The 15,750-nt window shown below is 43.5% G+C and overlaps 1 protein-coding gene across 1 annotated transcript; it reads left to right on the forward strand.

The window, feature by feature from the left end:
- On the forward strand, positions 1 to 13,421 carry LOC124273483 (endoglucanase A-like). Its single transcript, XM_046708752.1, has 10 exons — positions 1 to 129; positions 3,550 to 3,721; positions 4,788 to 4,983; positions 6,364 to 6,531; positions 6,897 to 7,084; positions 7,805 to 7,993; positions 9,287 to 9,431; positions 11,880 to 12,051; positions 12,548 to 12,741; positions 13,315 to 13,421. Exons 1-10 carry the CDS (start codon positions 125 to 127, stop codon positions 13,374 to 13,376), a joined length of 1,491 nt encoding a protein of 496 aa, XP_046564708.1. The 5' UTR covers positions 1 to 124; the 3' UTR covers positions 13,377 to 13,421.
- Positions 13,422 to 15,750: the final 2,329 nt, after the last annotated feature.

Here is a 15,750-nt window from a genome sequence, read left to right on the forward strand (position 1 = left end):
TCTACATATAAAGTTAACGCACATCCGTATCTACATATGACGATGACGCACGTAAGACAACTCAGGGAGTTGTTGTCGATGTTGTAGCTGACTGAAACATGTTTGGAGTCCGACCCCTGTCAAAATGAGGTGAGATTTATTCCCGCTTGTGTCAATTCTTGAAATGGTACATTTTTCCAGAATAGTCAAGTGTGTCCGAAAATATACATCTGCATGCAGTGTGCGAAATAGCCACTGGTCCGCTAGACCGTGGCTAGTAAAAATCCTATCGGGCCAGTAAATCTCCACAGGCACTGGCCCGACTGGATAGAGAATTTTCACGGGGTCATTTGGTTTTATGGTATTTTACCTATTCGTAATCATTTTGCTTACTTTCTACATTCAAATTTCGCGGTAGTGAATTATTTTGTGGTCTAGTAACTTTCAGGCATAGCTTGCCTGACTGACTAGCAAAATTTGGAAAATATTTCGCACACAGGCTGCATGTATTACCAAAAGTAAGATCTAAGTTTTCACTTCATTAAACATTCGCCAATCGTACACCTCCACACAGTATTATGTAATGACGACATTCTGTACACGTTATCTTTTTTGTGAAAAGATGTTCAGTTTATAAAATCAAGAAGAAAATAAACACGCCCCATTTTCAACGTGTTCTCAAACTTTCCGGTCGCCTGTCATACAGATCTCAAGGCTAGCATGTAGGTAACACATGTAAATGTGGACTGTTCTGGAAAGGATTCTGTGTCTTGTAGTTCCACGCCATGCCCTGATAAACCTCCAACCCAATGTAACATACGAGTGAACCATCTGCTGGCGTATTGATATGCCTCACGAGGTGTATTTACGTCACAAACAATTGTCTCGTCGGTGTATATTTGATGAACCTGTTTCAGCCGTCTGTGCTGAAGGAATATGACGCAGTACTGGACCACATGGCATGCTGGTCACATCTGGTTTAAACATACACAAAGAACTTAGTTAAGCACCACCTGACACATCTCACGATTGAATAAGCCCCGATCTTAACCCTTTGGAGCATATCTGAGACATGATTGGTCGTCGTGTGCAACAAAGGGATCTTCCTGTACAGAACCTGGCCCAGTTGGAAGCTGCTTTACACGAGGAATGGCGTAGACTGACCCTTCAGGAGACCAGGAGGCTGACAGGGGGTATGAGGAGGAGAGTGCTGGCTGTCATACAGTCACATGGAGGTTACACTCGGTATTGACTTTGAATCGTGTAAGTCACGCAAAAATGACATTTTGAGGTTCACATTCACCAATAAATTCAACATTAAACATTTCAGTGCCATACTTGTACAGACATGGTTTTGTATGAAAATCAGTGTTGTTTTTTTAAATGACCAATTATCATTATACAATCAACATGGATTCCAAATATTTTGTCGTTCATACGGGTCAGAAAAAAACTGTTTCTCCATTGCGGTCACCACGAGAAGTTTTATGTACTTGTTGAAAACCTATCATTGCAAAAATACCGGAGGTGCTTAATTAAGTTATTTGTGTATATTTTATTCAGAAAAGGATTGGCAAACTAGCCTAAATGGCTTATATTAATGCCGCTCCATAATACATGTGTAGGTTTACATATATACATGATGTTGTACGTAGTAAATATAACAAGCCGTGAAAATAAGAACATGTAATAATGAATTGGTGGACTGACTGTACAATATCCATATTCGTCTGATATACTGAGTTAATACCCCCCACACCATCACACTATCGCCGCCAAACGTCTCAACTTCCTCAACGCAACAACGTGCTGTGCGTTCGTTCCGACGTCTGTAGACTCGTACCCGACCATCAGCTTTGTTCAGCTGGAAGCGGCTCTCGTCACTGAAGAGTACCCGGCGCCAGTTCCGCGGCTGCCACTGCCGAACTCTACGTGCCCAAGCCAATCGACGACGTCGATGTTCACGCGATTAACGTCACGCCCCGGAATGGTCTGTAGGCTCTGATACCGAATCGGCGGAGTCGTCTGGATATGGTCCTTCTACTGACTGGATGGGTAAGGCTGGTTGTTGCTGATGACGTACAGTCAGGAATCTGTTGCGCAAGTGAAGCACCCGTAAAGTGGCAGTCTTCCTGAGGGGGTGGTTACGAATTTGGTCTCTCCCTGTCCTAGGCCTGTCTGCAGTCCGACCTGTTGTTCTGAAGCGTGTCATCAGTCTGGTGATGGTTTTCTTGCTGCAACCCATGATTCGACTGTGAGACGTGGGGATGCGTTCAGGAGATGTGTTCCTAAATAAATTTCCGTCATAACGAAAACAGAAGAAATGTTTTTACAATTTTACTTTGGGGACGTTTCTTTTTGCCCTCAGTTTACCATTTAGCACATCCCGCAGTGAGAAACCTTTCGCATAAAAATATGATCACATCTGTAGAGGGTTCTTCTTATTAAATTAACCATGTCCTCTTGGTAATGAGTGAGTGAGTGAGTTGGGTTTTACGCCGCTTTTAGCAATATTCCTGCAATAATCATGGCGGGGGACACCAGAAATGGGCTTCACACATTGTACCCATGTGGGGAATCGAACCCAGGTCTTCGGCGTGACGAGCGAACGCTTTAACCCCTAGGCTACCCCACCGCCCCTTTTGGTAATGAGATCAGTTGAATAATATGATATTTTGCCTGAATACTTGCAACGGATATCGCATGAAGGCATTATGCATTCCCACTTGATTATGTCAGCAAGGACACTTTTTGATATTTCTATTTACAAAATGTTTTTACTTGGTTTACATAATGTGCGTCGAGCGTTGACTACGAGATCTGTTCTTGACCAATCAGAGGGTTAAACTGTGTCACGTGACAAAAAATGTGTTACACGTGGAGAACAAATAGACTTTGGGACAAACATGTACGTATGTATGTAACAAAATTTATATAAGCAATCATCACAATGCAGGTGTAGTGAACGTCAATTAATCAGATTTGCAGACTTCACGATGAGGTACGGTTGGTGTATTTTTCAGTTGTTAAGGAGATAATGTTTCCTTTATATTCAATATTTGTTGTTTAAACATGAAATAAATAGACTTTATGTTCAAAATCATGTTGGAACATAATGTGGCGCTATAGGTAGGTATTCCTACCCTTTTGGTGAACATTGACTAGCCTTTGCATGCGTTTGTGACGGGCACCATCGCTTATATTAAATATTTAAATTGTCATGATTTATCGCTATTTTGCTTTTTACACTCAATGGAATCTGTACTGTGGGTAATCGAGACTGGATGTACTGTTGTAAGGTTGGGTCCAGAATTCGAACCCACGCTCTCAGAGACAGGCACCTAATCGCCAGCTCACGAAGTCAGCCATCTAACCCACTCAGCCACCCGTGAAACATGTGTTACATTTAGGATTACATTTTCTCAGTAAGGTGCAGATTTTAGTACTCTTTTCGGGTTGAGTCACATCCGGGATTCGAACCCCACTTAAAGAGTCAGCCACCTAATCGCCAGCAAATAATGATGCTACTTGTGTTAAAATGTAACTGATGTCGCTGTATTTTTGTTTCAGTGTTGTATTTGCAGTATTCCTGCTTCCCGTGGCTGCTGCCACCAACTTTCCCTACACTATTCCCGACCGATGGAACGGGGGTGTCTCCACCAATATATGCACCACCCCGGACGTGAAGCTGTGTGGCTGGGAGATGAAGTTGGTCTTCTCCGTCAATGTACAGAGCATCGCCGTGAGTACACCGTTTAGCGACACGTTTTCAATGAAACGGGGTTTTAAAGACCCCTTTTAGCCATCCCAAGAATTTATGACAGACAGGGAGATGTACTGGATATAAAACATCGCTTGTTAATATGACGTTAACCCTTGCTATCCCATGCTATGACATATGACTTCCCTGCTAACTGGTGCTTCCGGAAGAGCAGGGCATGTTTGCCTTTTTCGCAAATGCAAACACCTGGTGTCATCACTGATTTTCAGGGACCCATTCAAAGAATTCTCATAAATAATTTATGTAATCTTTTTCTGTAGATATTAGAGATTGGCGGTTCTCTGAAATTGACCTCGTTGGAATTTAGGGACCAAACATTTACTCAGGGATTTTGTTTCTTGAAATAAATTATTTTCCAAAATCAACAGCATATGTTTCTCTGCTCATGTTTTACGTTCCTAGAACTTGTGTTATAAATTATGCCGATGCATAAAGTGAGTTTGTGAACTGAAATTCACGTAGCAATATTTCAACAACATCATGGCGGAGGAAAACTATATGGGGACTCAAACCAGTTTTATTAACCCTTGCTGGCGCTTACAGGCGCTTAGTTAGTTAGTTAGTTTGTTAGTGAGTTAAAGTGTTCGCTCGTCTCGTCGAACTCCCGGATCCTATCCATGCATAGGTACATAATATGATATCCATTTCTGCTGTTCAGTCTCCTTATACTGCTGTAATATTGCTAAAAATGGCAAGATATGCTCACATATTTCGCGGACATCTGGTCACTACGTTATTTAAGTTCCTGTCTATAACTTTACTGTTCTTTTGCCCTTTACGTCAAATGGAATCTGTCTGAAGATTGACGTTACATCTTAAACCATCCTCACTCATTCACTCACTGCTATAAAAAACACACACCGAAAAACACGAATACGAAAATAGAAAAACAAAGACCAATGCAAGACAAAGCAAAGAAATATCCTCAGAAAAAAACGAGCATTAAAAAAACTACTACCAAAAGAAACAAACACCCCGGCTCTGTTACCCATCACCGGTTTCATTGCATATATGTCTGTCTCAACAGCCTCATGACTTCCTACTGACAAACCCACAGTCGAACAGTCGTGTGTACTACATCAAGAACCAGTCGTCTAACGGTGACAGATCGGCCGGACAGGAGTTGTGTATCGGCTTTAACGCTGATATCTCTGGGACGTCTCCTGTTGTAATATCAAGACTAGTCTTCACGAAGACATCTTCTGATGGACAACCTTGCCCAGGTAATACCAGATTAAGATGCAGTGGTGTCATGTACATGTTTGTAACCCGTGAAGATCCGGGTTAGAATGAACCTTCAGTAACCCATGCTTGTCGTAAGAGACGACTAACGGGATCGGGTGGTCAGGCTCGCTGACTTGGTTGACACATTTTATCGGTTCCCAATTGTTCAGATCGATTATCATGCTGTTGATTACTGGATTGTCTGGTCCAGACTCGAATATTTAAAGACCACCGCCATGTAGCTTCGTTTATAACCAGCGTCACATTGCGCAGGCTGTAATTAAACATAAATGTATTCCCACAATGTAGATTGGACAAGCTGCAGGGCAAAATACAATATAGACTTGAAAACATACTACTCATCAAATGTTTAGACTCACTTAAAACAATCACTATATGTTATGCATATATGCCTGGTTACATCGAAGATGAATTTCTCCACTAACTTGGGGGAACCAACTGCAAACCTTATGCAGATGAATTGCACGAGGATCGTGCATCAAATTGGTGAAAAGCATGTGCAAATATCGTGTTTGTGAACAGCTGCGTTTTGGCGAGTGAGTGAGTTAAGAATTCACCAATTTTCACTGAGTTTCATTATTTATTGAACTCATGACAAATAATCTTTTCAACGTTACGAACTTGTTTTACAATACATCAGTTCATGTGTAAACAGTACCCTTAAACTGTATAGAATATTTTGCAAAATCTAGTTTAGATAAGTTGACTGAAGTAAGTGGCTACATTTACACTAGTGAGTCTAAACGTTTGATGGGCAGTATATACAAAGATTTTATTTGATAAAAATGACAAACGTTTATCAAAACGTCCTAGGCTTGAAACAGCTGCAGAAAGTCTGCAACCATAAGGTCCGTATCAAAATCATTACCTTCGTATTTTCTTTATTGATTCTGTACTTTTTAGTCACCATGAGTGTAATTACCTTTTTGCCCGACTGTGAACTCTCTATTACATATGGAATACTGTAAGGGACATTCTCGCGATCTCGACCTTTGGAAACAAGCTAAAAATGCCAAAAGTGCGAGAATTCGAGATCGCGAGAACGCGAGATTTTGGCCAAATAGGATATTCGTAAAGAGCGTTTCAAGGGACATAACTCTATGGGGTTCGTTTGAAATAAATTTCGGTCGGTAGAGAGCGCGAGAGTCGATTTAATTCATTTGAACTTTTTAATTTCATATTGTAATGTTAATACGTAATCTTTTTCGGAATAATTTATATGGTAGGTTCGCTGGGGGCTGATAGTATTAATGAGAGGAATGCAATATTGATTTTAGAGAAGTGTGGCGTGATAGTGTGCCTTTAACAAAACACTGTTCACAGCTGTGTTCATTGAATGACTCGTTCTGTCATTCCAGCAACCGTATCAGGCGCCTACGCTGACGTCCTTGGCAAATCCATCCTGTTCTATGAGGCCCAGAGATCGGGACACCTTCCTTCAACCAACAGAATACCGTGGAGAGCTGACTCCGCCCTCAATGACGGCAGCGACAACAACAGAGACCTCACCGGAGGCTGGTATGATGGTCAGTACATGTATATGACATGGTCATACTCAGTAGACGCTTGCAACATGATACACCTTCTAATGGTCATTTTATTATTTTTTCATTTATGATTTCGACTATATTTTTAGAAATCGTTTAGACATCCCACATATCAACTGTTTTAGTTGCCCAATTCGTGTGGGTTATGGGTTCGAATCCCTTATTATGGTATGTGGGCACCACATCCGGACTCTTGGCTTTCGCCAAAGCCCACGACCGTATCACTTGTAGCGTTCCTCCACATACAACCGCCACACTGTGTTCTAACTGACATAGTGTTCAAAGTGTCCTTAAGACTCGCTCAATCCCTCCCTCCCTCACTCTCTCACTCATGTGTTGTTCAGCTGGCGACAATGTCAAGTTCAACTTCCCCATGGCGTGGTCCACAACGACCCTGGCCTGGGGGTTGATCCAGTTCAGGGCAGGGTACCAGGCAGCTGGCGAGCTGACCAACGTGTACGACTCCCTGAGGTGGCCACTGGACTATCTGCTCAAGTGCTGGGACAGTGACCACAACGAATACTGGGCTCAGGTCAGCTCCATGTTATTTCAAAAGAAATGAATATGTTTTTTAATTATCAGTAGGATAAAATATACACTAACTAAACGCGTACATTGAATAAGCAAAGCCTCGTTCATGACACAAACTCCACCCAATGCTGTATGGAGAGGTAGGGCTTAAACTTTCCAAATGTCAACTTTCCCCAGTCAAGCAATATTTCAGACCAATAGGCTGTGGTCACCAATTCACAACCTTTGAGGTACAGTCGAGCATATTCCTTCCAGCACAATGACATAAGGCACCATAGGACTGTGGCTCCAATTTGTTTGACCAAGGCTACAACACTCAAGACCACAATGTTTTTATAGTAAATTTAGATATGTGGGGGGCATTTCCAAATTTTAAGTATCGGTGACAAAAATGTCCAATCGCGCCATAAGTCCTGGTGAAAATTGACTTGCCTTTGCATGTGTTTGTGAAGGGCACCATCGCTTATATTAAATATTTAAATTGTGATGGTGCATAAACAAAAGACTCACGAAATAATACAATTGCCTCTGTCCTTCGAGAGATTTCCGATTAATACTGACAAGGCTTTGACGCTTTTATGAATATATGCGAGTTGTCAAATGTGTGATCCCAGATATAACATTATGTTAAATACGAATCATAGTTCATGTTGAAGTGAATAATCTTATTATAACCATGTAGAACTGGATTAAAATATCCGACCACGGACGTCTTTCACAGGTCGGGGACGGTTATGCAGATCACTCTCAATGGACAAGACCTGAGGACATGACCGCAGCACGACCTTCCTACAAGGTCACCATTGGCAGTCCCGGAAGTGACGTAACCGGCGAGACTGCGGCTGCATTTGCCGCGGCTTCAATAGCTTTCAGAAGTGAAGGTATCAGAAAACTATTCCATAAAGACACAGTTTATGCAGATTAAATTATAGAGAACGACGTACGGCTTGTCCTGATACAACATAGAGTTATTTTTGTTGTTTTGTTGCTGTTATTTTAGCATTGTTGTTTCTTTTATCTCATTTAATATTTTAATGTTCAGTATTTAATAATTTAGTTAGTTTAATTAGCAGTGTTATATTCAATACTAAATTTGATAACAGTACTGCAGTTTATTATGTAGTCACATGTTTGTATATATCATTATACATTTTAACAATGTATTGCTATTTTATAACTTTTGTTATTATACTATTAGTTTATAAATATTAATCAGTGCACAATTTGTTGATAAGATACAATGCGACTCTTTACCGAAGAAATGCTAACAGTACATTGGCTATGTTGTACAAACAACATTGCTTGACAGATCATATACAGTAATATGAAAATATAGGGTGGTGCGGAACCTCTCTCGAGGGCAGCATCTACGGTATCCACTCTTTGTTTTAGAATAATGTACGAGGTATTTCAAAACACAAAACTATATTATAAAATTTGTGTGTAAATGTTTGCATGGAACGAAAATTTAACGTGTGGGGTGGCATATCTGTGTTAGGGGCAACGCCCTCTGTGTATTTGAAGGGAATATGAACAGTGAGCGGTACACAGATATTCTCGAGGGACATTTACTCCATCTGCTCACGTGTTCTATGGAAAGTTTTGGATTTTCCAGCAAGACAACGACCAAAAACATCGTTCAAAGCATTCACAGGCCTGGTTTCGGACCCAAAATGTGACATTATTAGATTGGCCAAGCTATAACCCTGACCTAAATCCAATAGAAAATGTTTGGGGACTTATGAAGGAAAGTGTCAATAAGAAAAATCTGACAATTATTGCTGAAATGAAAGAAGAGGTGGTCCGATATTGGGACAGCATGGACCACGACTTTCTAACTTCTTTGATCAGTAGTATGCCCCGCCGCATTGAAGCCTGCATTGCTGCCCATGGTGACTTGACAAATAATAACTGTTCACCTGTCTTTGAATCTGGAGTTATGTTCTGCTAATATTCACATTTAATACGTGAGTAATGAGTGTAAAAAAAAAAATTACAATCTTAAATTCTCAATAATTTCTGGTTGTACTTTATCTGGTGTTCCACCGCCGTGATATTGCTGGAATATTGCTAAAAGCCCGTCATGCATATCCCGTGTGGGAAAAGGGTTCATGCAAACATACATATAATTGATCTGTATGTTTAAGTCTCTGTAATGCCACATTATATTTCATGTGTCAGTGCTGGTATGTTCCTATTCCAGCTGTTGATGTACGAGGCCAATCCCTCTGACGCTGGACTGAAGGCCCGGGTCGAGAACTTCGTCAACAGGTATCGGTCTTCTGTAACCAAGACACCCACTTGTGAACTCTCGTGGTATGCCAAGTGGGGCACTCTTCGATACACAGGTGAGTTGGGGTGAGTGAGGTGAGGTTGGTGGTGAGTGGTGGGTGAGTTCAGGAGGGTGAGTTGAAGTTGGTGAGTTGTGGTGGGTGAGGTGAGGTTGGTGAGTTAAGGAGGGTGAGTTGAAGTTGGTGACTTGAGGAGAGCTAGTTGTGGTGGATGAGTTGATGTTGGTGAGTTGATGTTGGTGAGTTGAGGTGGGTGAATTGAGGTTGGTGAGTCGAGGCTGGTGAGTTTAGGTGAGTGAGTTGAGGTTGGTGAGTTGATGTTGGTGGGTTGAGGTTGGTGAGTTGAGGTTGGTGAGTTGAGGTGAGTGAGTTGAGGTTGGTGAGTTAAGGTGAGTCGGTTGAGGTTGGTGAGTTGAGGTTGGTGAGTGGAGGTTGGTGAGTTGAGGTTGGTGAGTGGAGGTTGGTGAATTGAGTTTGGTGAGTTGAGGTGAGTGAATTGAGGTTGGTTAGTTGAGGCTGTGAGTTGAGGTTGGTGAGTTGTGGTGGGTGAGTTGAGGTGGGTGAGTTGAGGGAGGGTGAGTTGAAGTTGGTGGGAGGTTGAAGTTGGTGAGTTGAGGGTGAGAGTGAGGTTGGTGAGTTGAGAGGAGTTGGTGATGAGTTGAGGTTATTGATGTTGGTGAGTTTATGTTGCTAGTTGATGGTGGGAGTTGAGTTGGAGGTTGATGTTGGTGAGTTGAGGCTGGTGAGTTGAGGTGGGTGTGTTGAGGTTGGTGAGTTGATGTTGGTGGGTTGAGTTGGGGTTGGTGAGTTGAGGTTGGTGAGTTGAGGTTGGTGAGTGAGTTGAGGTGAGTGAGTTGAGGTTGGTGAGTTGAGGTGAGTCAGTTGAGGTTGGTGAGTTGAAGTTTAGTGAGTGGAGTTTGGTGAGTTGGGTTTGAGTTGAGCTTTGAGTGAGTTGAGTTGGTGGAGTCGAGGTTGGTGACTTGAGGTTGGTGAGTTTGAGGTTGTGAGTTAAGGTTGAGGTGAGTTGATTTAGAGAAAGGAGGTTGGTGAGTTGTGGTTGGTGAGTTTGATGGTTGGTGAGTTGAGGTTGATGAGTTGAGGTTGGTGAGTTGAGTTTGGTGAGTTCTGGTTGGTGGGTTGAGGTTGGTGAGTTGAGGTTGGTGAATTGAGGTGGTTGAGTTGTGGTTGGGAGGTTGAGTTTGGTGAGTTATGGTGGGTAAGTTGAGGTTGGTGAGGTGAAGTTGGTGAGGAAAAGTGAGTGAGTTGAGGTTGGTGAGTTGAGGCTGTGAGTTGAGGTGATTTGAGGTTGGTGAGTTGAGGTTGGTGAGTTGAGGTGAGTTGGAGTTGAGGTTGTTGATTTGAGGTGAGTGAGTTGAGGTTAGTCAGTTGGGTTGGTGAGTTGAGTTGTAGGTGAGTTGAGGGGTTGTGAGGTGAGGCTGGTTAGTTGAGGTTGGTGAGTGGAGGTGGTGGTGAGGTTGTGAGTTGAGGTTGGTGACTTGAGAGTTGTGAGTTGAGGTTGAGTCAGTTGAGGTTGGCCAGTTGAGGTTGGTGAGTCGAGGCAGTGAGTTTAGTGAGTGAGTTGAGGTTGTGAGTTGATGTTGGTGAGGTGAGTGAGTTGATGTTTGTGAGTTGATGTTTGTGAGTTGATGTGGGTGAGTTGAGGTTGGTGAGTTGAGGTTGGTGAGTCGAGGCTGGTGAGTTTAGGTGAGTGATGTTGGTGAGTTGAGGTTGTGAGTTGATGTTGGTGAGTTGAGGTGAGTGAGAGTGAGGGTTGGTGAGTTGAGGTTGGTGAGTTGATGTTTGTGAGTTGAGGTGGGTGAGTTTTGAGAGTTGGTGAGTTGAGGTTGGTGAGTTGAGTCAGTTGAGGCTGGTGAGTTTAGAGTGAGTGAGTTGAGGTTGTGAGTTGAGGTTGGTGAGTTGGAGGTGAGTGAGTTGAGGTTGGTGAGTTGAGGTGGGAGTTGAGAGTCAGTGAGAGGGTTGGTGAGTTGAGGTTGGTGAGTTGAGGTGAGTGAGTTGAGGTTGGTGGTACGACATTTTAAATAAATGTATACTGGATAAGAATCCAACGCGTGCCATCATTGAACACAGGACCAACTATGTTAACGCTTCCACCGACATTCCTAGTGTGTTCCATTTACGCGGAAGAAGTGGTACCCAGCACGTCACTTTTCTTAATTGAGTGAGTACGGCTGGTGAAACTATGTAGGGGCTTCACACACTACGCGTATGGGAACCGAGCCCCTTAAAACTCGAGATTTTTATTAAGATCTTGGCGAACTCAATGCTCGATCAGTGGAGTGAGTGAGTGAGTGAGTGGAGGTTTAGGCAGTTTTTACTCAATATTCTAGCAAGATCACACAAGAAATAGGCTTCACGCATTGTACCTCTGGGGGATTCGAACCCGGCCTTCGGCGTGACGAGCGACTATTAGGTTACCTCACCGCCTCTCGATTAGTAGAACTGGTTACATTTGTAACTTCCTGTTTGTGTTTGTGTCTATTTCAGCCAACGCGGCTCTAATAGCGATGGTTGCGGCCGATGTCGGCATCGAGGAAACTAAGTACAGGGAGTGGGCGCTGTCACAGATAGACTACATGCTTGGTGCCAATGAGGCCGGCCGCAGCTACGTCGTAGGATATGGCAACAACCCTCCACAGCGACCACATCATCGCGCCAGGTCAGTGATGGTGAGAGTGGGAAAGTGAGTGGCGTGTGAGTGTGTGATTGGGTGAGTGAGTGATTGAGTGTGTGAGCGAGTGAGGGAGTGAGGGGTGAGTGAGTGAGTGAGTGAGCAACCTGAAAGCATCAGTTGGTAATAATGTTTTTTCTCTCTTTTTGACTGCTGTTCTCACAGAACAAGGAATTTCGTTGCAGCCCTCACTGAAAACAGTCTTGGGGTGCATGGCACCCGTGAAGATCCAGATTAGAATTGATCTACATCAACCCATGCTTGTCGTAAGAGGTGACTAACGGGATCGGGTGGTCAGTCGTTCACTTGGTTGACACAGATCATCGTATGCCAATTGCGTAGATCGATGCTCATGGTGTTGATCACTGGATTGTCTGGTCCAGACTCCATTATTTACAGACCACCGCCATATAGCTGGAATATTGCTGAGTGTAGCATTAAACAACAAACAGGGTGCATGATCTTTGTCCGGTGTGTATTTCAGCTCCTGCAGCTCTGATCTCAACCAACCCTGCAACTGGAACGACTATAACAACCCCGGTCCCAACCCAAACGTTCTCACGGGCGCTCTCGTCGGGGGTCCTGATAACGGGGGCAACTACACCGACGCCAGGTCTGACTACATCCGCAACGAGGTCGCCTGTGACTACAATGCTGGGTTTCAGTCGGTGTTAGCGGGTATGGCCTCTATTTTCCTTCGGCAAACATCGGTAATTTCCGTACTTGTGTGATCGGAAAGAGCTTTTCGTTCTCTTGTTTAATCAAAGACAATACGTTGTAAGTAATTCAGCATAAACCCCTACCTTTTTGCTGTAAAAGACTGGGATTAAGATAGGGTACACACTAAACATTAGTACATGTAGCTCTACTGGCTAGCGACCAGTTATCGCCGCTTACCAGTTATCGCCAACACCTGTCTGTCGCGCTTGCTCAGACAGATTGACTTGTACTTCCGTAGTATTTCACTCATTGACACATCACAAAAGCGATAGGCTACGAGAGTTAAAATCAAGCGGTCTGTGCAAGCGCTACAGACAGGTGTTGGCGATAACTGGTACGCTAGCCAGTAGAATATTAGTGTAAACACTTTACCAAACCCATATATCGTTATAATGATATCTGCGCTGGTGAAACTCGTCTAAAAAGAAATATGATTAATCAAATTAATTTATATAGCCAGTCATATTACTTTGAAATTTGTTTGTAAAACGACATTTAGCCAATTATCAAAACATGCACCTTTTGTTCAAGGCTTGGTAGATCTGCAGGCTCGGGGCAAACTGCCGGCGCACACGAACCCGTGTTTTAAATGATGGAAGTCTCTTCGTTTAATCGAAATAAACAGATGAAAACTGAAACATGTGACATTGTATGTTTGTCTGAAGTATTTGTAGTGAGTGAATGAGTTTAGTTTTACGCAGCTTTTCTTAATGAACAAGCAATATCAAGGCGGGGGACACCAGAAATGGGTTTCACACATTGTACCCATGTGGGGAATCGAACCCGGGTCTTCGGCGTAGAGAGTGAACGGTTTAACCACTAGGCTACCCCACCAACCGAAGCATTTGTAAGGCCCATGCCGATGGAATTGTTCCCCAGAAACCTTTGTTGGTTGAAAGACGGAACCGAGTGCCGTTGTACAAACAATGTTGGGGTTAAGGTGATCGTAACTAGCAAACCTTAATGTATAGTTACGACTGCCGTTGCGCTAAACCCGTGAAGATCCGGGTTAGAATCGATCTTCAATAACCCATGCTTGTCGTAAAAGGCGACTAACGGGATCGGGTGGTCAGGACCGCTGACTTGGTTGTCATCGTATCCCTATTGCGTAGATCGATGCTCATGCTGTTGACCACAGGATTGTTTGGTCTAGACTCGATTATTTACAGACCGCTGTCATACGGCTGAAAAACAACAGTAAACAACCAACCAACAAACAATCTAATCCAAGTCCAGAATCACAATGTGCCAAGGAACATTAAGTGTTACCCCTTTTGACACAACAATATATACTAGGCACATACAATCTAAATTTATCAAACCTGTGTAGACACATAAGGATTTAAACTCAGACCTTAGTGACATGTATCCAACATGCATCCACGTGCCACGTTCCGTGACGTCAATGGGTTCGTCCTTGAGACGTGCAATACGTTGTTGCACGTGCATTCCGGGAAAGAGAAACAGAGCAAATGAATGCCACACAATACTGTCACATTGGAAAGCTCAACCCCTGCCCTTGCGATCGTTCAAAAAATTAAACGGCTATTGAAACGCATAGCATGCCAAGGCTCACCTCTGCACAACGTCATGAGGCCATTGGGATGGTCCGTGGGGGAATGTCTTAACGACAAGTGGCTGCACATTTTCACTGCCACCGGAACACCATTTCTGCACTGGTGAGACGCTACCAGAACACAAATGACGTCATCGATCGGCCACGTTCTGGACGTCCACGCGTAACAACGCCAAGACAGGACATATGGATAAGGGTAACCCATCTTCGCCACAGGTTTCAGACTGCAGTGATGACTGCCCGAACCATCCCAGGACTTCGCCGTATCCACCCCAACACAGTTCGACAACGTTTACGTCATCACGAGATCAGACCACGACGTCCCGCCATACGGCCTATCCTGACACAACGTCATCGACAAGCTCGCCGAATGTGGTGCCGAAATCATGTCCGCAGACCCTTGTTTTGGTGGAGAAATGTTGTTTTAAAGATGAGTCCAGGTTTAACATTTTCCATAGTGATGGACGTGAACGTGCCTATAGACGCGTGGGAGAACGTTATGCACAGGCCTGTGTCTTGGAGAGGAATCGCTTTGGTGGTGGTTCCGTGATGATTTGGGGTGGAATAACCGCACGCCACAGAACTCCTTAGGTGATTGTTCAGGGCAACTTAACTGGTGTGGGCTACAGGGATCAGATTCTTCGACCTGTGGCAATTCCTTTTCTGCAACGTCATGGCCCTGGGTTAACATTCCAACAGGACAATGCCCGCCCTCATACGGCAAGGGTTGCTATGGAGTTCTTGCAACACCACAACGTGAGTTTCTGAGACCTAAGTCACTCACTCACTCACTCTGATGTTTGAACAATTAAGTAGCTAGTAGCCACACTCAATGTCATCCATCTTATTTGGGAAAATGGGAAAGCATTAATGGAGAGTCTTGAAGAAAGGGGCACAACTCTTGCAACGTTCAACGATTTGTTCATAAATCTCAATCCTCTTAATGTTTGAAGCGATGTAAAATCGTTATATGGCGCTCTTGTTATGTTCGTGCACGAAAGGGGAGGACGTTTAGACAAATACATCAACAGAACTACAATAACAGCCTTATGACTGATGTACGTATGTATGATTAATAAATACCGTTAGGACACATGTGCGTGTGCGTGTGTGAATGTTAAAGCCCTATTCCTTAACTATCCCCTTTTCCCATTCCATTCACTATAAGTATAACAGAATGTATATGTTGATGAAACACGTCGGCACTTAACACATGCAAACAATACGGCAATAATACCGAAGGAAAATCTCAGTGAATCCAGTCTTGTCAGTGGCATTAGGTCACAGGGTCAAGGTTATGGGATATACTGGAGTATTCCATTACCTACGTAATTCCTTGCAACGTCGAGCGGTCGGATAGCCTGGAAGTTGAAACGTTCGTCGTCACACCA

The sequence above is a fragment of the Haliotis rubra genome, unplaced genomic scaffold (genome assembly GCF_003918875.1).
Source record: "Haliotis rubra isolate DU_JTF1 unplaced genomic scaffold, ASM391887v1 Scf181, whole genome shotgun sequence".
NCBI classification, from domain to species: Eukaryota; Metazoa; Mollusca; class Gastropoda; order Lepetellida; family Haliotidae; genus Haliotis; species Haliotis rubra.